We start from the raw sequence: 5,782 nt of genomic DNA, 5'->3' as shown, positions 1-5,782 counted from the left end.
GCTGTATTTTTTTTTTTGGTCCACCTTAACTTGATAAATTGTGGAAGGAATTTTAGTGTAATATAAATTATGAGTTTTTAGGTCAAGCATCTGGGCATAGATAAAGATAACTAACAAAAGGCAAAGCAAGTCTCTAATATTAGGTTTTATCTGGAGAAAATGCCTTCAGAAACAATCATTTTGAGTGATTTGAGAATTTTTGAATTATACTTTATAAATTTTTAAAAATTATTCTAGAATGCCTGCTAAATTTTGACATTCATTTATCTGCATGTAAATTATTTCCATGACATATTAAGCATCTCACAATTGATTGATCCACATATTGAATACTTTATACTAAATCTTGTATAAAATGTTCAATTTATGAACGTAAATGTATAGTACTATAGATGCCCAAGAACTATTAATAGTAAAAATGATTAATTTCATAGGTTTGTGTGATACAAGTATTTGTAAATAGTTTTTTTGAAATTATATTTTATTAAATAGTTTTTCAATATGAATTATACTCCCAGAAATTTTTGTTTTCCTAGGTGACCAGATCTGATTAAAACCCATGCTGAGAATGATCTCTAAGGCAGTTAGAATGCAGAAGTTGATTAGTAACAATAGACTGTGTAGTCTAACTTATGAAAAAAATCTATTAGCTATGATCCTTAAAGCAACATTAGCCACGTGATATGATTAAAATGAAGTCTCTGTAATAAAATATTATCACTGGATTGAAGATTCTTGTTTGGAAAATGTTCCCATTTGCCATTACATTTATATCCCTTAAATGTTTTGCTACTTCTCTAGCACAGTTTTATGAATTTGTATTCTCTTCCTGGATAGCCTCTAACTTTATGCACAAAGCGTTACTGGAGCATAATTATTCAGAGTGTATTTGAGATTTCACTCACAGGATTATTTCAGATCAATCCCCTATACTGCATCTTATGTGCCTGCTGTGTTGATCATTTCACAAGCGTTTAATGGAGTATTTTCTTTTTCAGGTATTATTCCCCTGGATATTCAGATACACTTCTGCAGAGGGTGGACAGCTATCAACCACTGAATAACTAAGCAAAGTTATATTTTGATACTCAAATTCACAGCAGAGTAGTTATGAGTAACAGTAATTAAATCTTTCTAAATATTTGAACTAAGTATATTCTAGATTTATTTAATGGGAAATACCTTTAGATAATATTTTCTAAATTTATGTAATACTTTAAACATTAGTAGCTTGAATATATGAAGAACTATTCATGGTCATTCGCATGCATAGGACTTGCTCTAAAAGTAGATTTTAAAAACACGTTAAAGGGTTTTAAGGCATTTATTACATGCAGACACCTCCAATGAGATATAGATAAGAGATGGCATTCAAAAACCCTAGATTATTCTAGCTAATTCGTCATAGACATAGGCAAGGAAAGCTGGCCTTGCTAACTATAGAGTAGGATACAGAAGAGAAATCTTTGAAAGAGAAAACTGATGACATATACAGGGCACTTGAAGGAGACTCTGATGCTAGTTACATAAGTGCATTAACTTAAGACACAGACTGTGTGGGTAACCTGTTAGATTTTGCCAAGTTTAGGAAGAATTTACTCTTTATCACAAGTTTTCCAAAATCCCTTCCCCACCCTATCTAAAGTGTTCCTTACCTTTCATGGGGCCAGTGAGGGTAGAATTCAGATTAAAGAGTTATACTCCTGCATACATGCTCTCCTTCTCATTGAAAGGTTTCTTAGTCTAGCTCTGCTCATGAATAAACAAAGAAGCAGGCATGTAAAATGGATCCTTGTCCTAGCTTCACTTTTCCAAGTTTCAAAAATCATATTTTCAGGTATTTAAGGAATAATGTGAAGATAATACCATCAGGCTCAGACTTCAACATGCATTTTCACTTAGGAAGCGGTAAACAGGTGAAAGAGGGTTTCAATAAAATTTTAAATAAAAACAGCATTACAATTGTCCTTTTCATTTTTCCTATCCAGTGTGTTACTGACCTTGGGGAATATGTGATTGGATTTATGGGTCTTGATTAGTTGCTGTGTGTGTGTCTTTTGCTTTAAAGGGATATTACTTCTGCTGCTGTCTCCTGGAGGAGGTGAGTGGTAACCCCCACAGCCCTTAGGCCACGGTGTTTCCAGTCTGACTCTGTTTTTAGGTTTCCTTCTTGGACTCTCTCTCTCTCTCTTTTTTTTTTTTTTTTTTTTTTCATGCAAAAGGAGCTACCCATTTGTTTTTTGTATTTTCTGGATTCATCTCTGTCATCATTATTTCCTAACAGTGCATAACTTTGTTGCATCTTTTAAAACTTCATAATACCCAAGATTACCCCATTTCGTTTTGCCTTATATCCAGCTAAGATTGTTGGTGATTTCATTTTTTTAAATATTTCCTTGGGCCTATTTTGTTTCCTTGCAGCACTTTCTTTGACCTGTTGAATAGGAAAATGTAATTTGTATTCCCAGTTTTATAGCTTTCCTTTCTTTCCTTCATGCCTACACAGTTTGTCTTATTAATCTTTTAATTGGAGAAAATAAAAGTAGTCTTTATCTTTCTTCATTAGGGCTATTCTTAGATGTGTTGGTAATGACAGAAATTAGTTTATCTGGGTAAAACCACCTCAGATATTGTTGGAATGTCAAATTTCCTAGTTGAAGTTTTCACTTCATAGATAATTTCATACTTATCAAATAGTACTAAACAAATAAGTAATAAAATACTTAATAGTGTTCAGATGGGTGTTATAATCTGACCATATGCATTGTGGAAAATTTATGCTATGAAATGTTTCTTGACATAAAACACTAAACAGAATGAAGCTTTACTTTTTGAAAAGTATGTTGTGAGATTTAAAAAATAGATATAAAACAAAATCTTTTCATTTGTCATAGGGCAAAATAATGCCTGTTATTAATGATATCCACTGCAATCTTTCACCCCCATGTGAATTTTGTCAATTTCAATTCCCTGTGCAAACAAACCCCTGTCCCATTGCTCCCTACCCACCCCCAACCCCAGGAGTTTATTTAAAATTTCCCTGTTTTTAGGAATTCTCAACTTATATGAACAACTATTTTTAGGACTTCAGTTCAGGAATAGAATTACTTGGACCTTATTATTATAGATTCAGTCCTTTCATGTGTTGTGGAAATAGGTGAAATCAGTGGTACCTGAAAAGAGATGTTGAAAACATAGGTTCTAGTCTCTCTCTGTTAAGTATTATAGTAAGGGTGATAATAGTTGCTCAGCTTACTCATAAGAAGCTTTTGAAAATAACCTGCAGTGGTGAACATAACAATGTTATAAACAAATCCATTTTGTACAAACTCGACATGTGATTAATGGAAAACCTGATAGTCAATGGCAGATTACATATTTTAGCCAGCAATTGTGCAGTATTCCCCAGGTCCCACACAATCTTACATAAGTGTAGTTCAAGCCAGATGATTTGTGATTTTAAAAAAACCCCTACATTTCCTGCCCTCATGGAGTTTTCCAATATCAACACATTTGCCCAGACAGAGGCAGTGGAATAGGCACAAGACACTGAACACAAAACAGGCATATTTAATGTAGTATGGAAAAACAAATGACAACCCCATATTTGCAGGATATTGACCTGTTTTTCTAACCCCTTCCTCTCAAAGAAAACCCTATTCCTTAAAGAAAGGATGAAAGGTTTGCTTGTTTCTAAACTTGATTTGAGGTCCTGCTTAACATAAACCCTGACCTTAAATTCCTGGGTGAGGCCCATCTCCCATCCCAGATATCAAGTTTAGAAACTAACCTTGAAAGAATGAAGAATTTTTCTGTTGCGTTTTCAAATAGCCAATTCTTTGATTAAGATAGGTGCTACCAAATGTTGAGGTTTACGTACACCGTGGCTTATTCTGCCACAGAATTCACTGTTTAAAAAATGATTTGTAGCTCTTCTGCTTCTTTTAGGAGATTAAAAGGATCAAATGGCTGTCCTATAATTATTACATTTACCAGTTGTTTAAGATACTTTTGACTTTTAAAATTAGATTTGTTCATGCTCTTATATTTCTAGTAACATAAATACTCATGTTGTTTTGTTTTTACAAGGCCTTGGTAGGCCATATAATTAGATGCATATTCAGTGATATTACTTTAAAGAATGGTGGGTTTTATTGTTTTGTAGATATCAATAAGTTAATATGTTTTAAAAAATTAGGCAGTATATGAATGGATAAAGAAGCAAAAATATGACTCCACATCTCACAACCCAAAACAGAATTGTCATTAACAAGGTGAGATGATTCCAAATAGCTCTCCAAACCTTTGTACAGCTAGAAAATTCTGGAAAATGTATTCATGCTACACATGTTATTTTAAATTAAAACCAAAAGTTACCACAGTTTGCTTGTTTCATGGAAGATAAGAGTTTTCACTGTGTTTTTAATTTTAGTGGGTTTAGAAAAAAATATTTCCTTGGAGATTAAGTTAGAGTTTAATACAAAATATTTATAAATGGGCTTCTTTTATTCATGATTGCTACATTTTATAAAGTAGATTTAAACTGAATGTTGGATAAAGAACATTATGCCAATATATATCATTATTGCAAAGTGATTTGGTATAGATATTTATACATTAAATAAAGCCTCTAAATTTCGTCACATATATAGAATTTGTGGTAATACAGTCTTGCTAATTTTATTTTATTATTTTATTATTTTATTATTTTTTTTGAGGTGGAAGTCTCGCTCTGTTACCCAGGCTGGAGTGCAGTGGTGTGATCTCGGCTCACTGCAAGCTCCGCCTCCCCGGTTCACGCCATTCTCCTGCCTCAGCCTCATGAGTAGCTGGGACTACAGGCGCCCGCCACTACACCTGGCTAATTTTCGTATTTTAGTAGAGACAGGGTTTCACCGTGTTAGCCAGGATGGTCTCGATCTCCTGACGTCGTGATCCGCCCGCCTCGGCCTCCCAAAGTGCTGGGATTACAGGCGTGAGTCACCGTGCCCGGCCCACTCTTGCTAAAATTTATGCATTACTGATAGTAAATGTTTACCCAAAGTATTTTTGGATATAAAGAAGTCCAACTCTATGAACTCTTGTAACCGATATTGAGTGTTCTGTTTTTTATATTTCTGTTTGCATGTGTAGTTTAAGTCATACAAACAATACAAGTGAGTAAAGTGCCAAAGGGAATGTCAACGTTTTCCCGTATTTTTCTTCACTAACTGAAGATGACCTTTTACTTAGATGAGTGAAATGTGCCCTGTTCTCAGTCCCCAGTGTCATCCAGCACTGTGATGAGCACACAGGAGAACTAGCAGCAGGTTGGACTGAGAGTAAGGGCCTCTAGGCTCCTGGTTGACCTTAGGTCACACTCGCTCTGACCACAGAAAGTCTCCCCAAGTCTCTAGGCCTTAGTAGACCCGTATAAGAATCTCAAAACTACTACCCCAGTCAGTGGCCTTGGCAATTTGCTAATAGCACCCACTTCATCAGATTCTGAGGATTAAGTGAGGATGAGCGAGCAGAAGGTGTGGCATGTAGTAAATGCTGCCACTATTACTCTATATATCTTTGTACAAATGTAAAAGGTGCCCAGTCCTCAAGATAGTTTATTTCCATCTGGCAGAAATTATTGTAATAGTCTTATTTTGTTAGAGCAACACACTTTACTGCCATCTGCTGGAAAATTCTCTATAAATATGCAAATCCATGATGTCTAATATGTGAACTGTGCCCCCTTAGAAGTGCTGGTGCCCTTGTGAAGTACACAACCTGTGTGACCGTGCACATAAGT

The 5,782-nt window shown here is 34.8% G+C and overlaps 1 protein-coding gene across 3 annotated transcripts in view; it reads left to right on the top strand.

Annotated features, from left to right (window-relative positions):
* Nucleotides 1-1,956, top strand: part of SPAG6 (sperm associated antigen 6) — a 65,752-nt gene extending 63,796 nt beyond the window's left edge. For all 3 annotated transcript variants that reach the window (XM_017867455.1, XM_017867453.1, XM_017867454.1), the window contains one exon: nt 999-1,956. In XM_017867455.1, the coding sequence (XP_017722944.1) occupies nt 999-1,064 (66 nt within the window). In that variant the 3' untranslated portion in view covers nt 1,065-1,956. The remainder of the gene's footprint in view (nt 1-998) is intronic.
* The last annotated feature ends 3,826 nt before the right edge of the window (nt 1,957-5,782 follow it).

This window comes from Rhinopithecus bieti, unplaced genomic scaffold, assembly GCF_001698545.2.
Source record: "Rhinopithecus bieti isolate Rb0 unplaced genomic scaffold, ASM169854v2 scaffold_3041, whole genome shotgun sequence".
In the NCBI taxonomy this organism is placed as follows: domain Eukaryota; kingdom Metazoa; phylum Chordata; class Mammalia; order Primates; family Cercopithecidae; genus Rhinopithecus; species Rhinopithecus bieti.
Note: the sequence above shows the minus strand (reverse complement) of the source record. Positions and strands in the feature narration are given on the sequence as shown.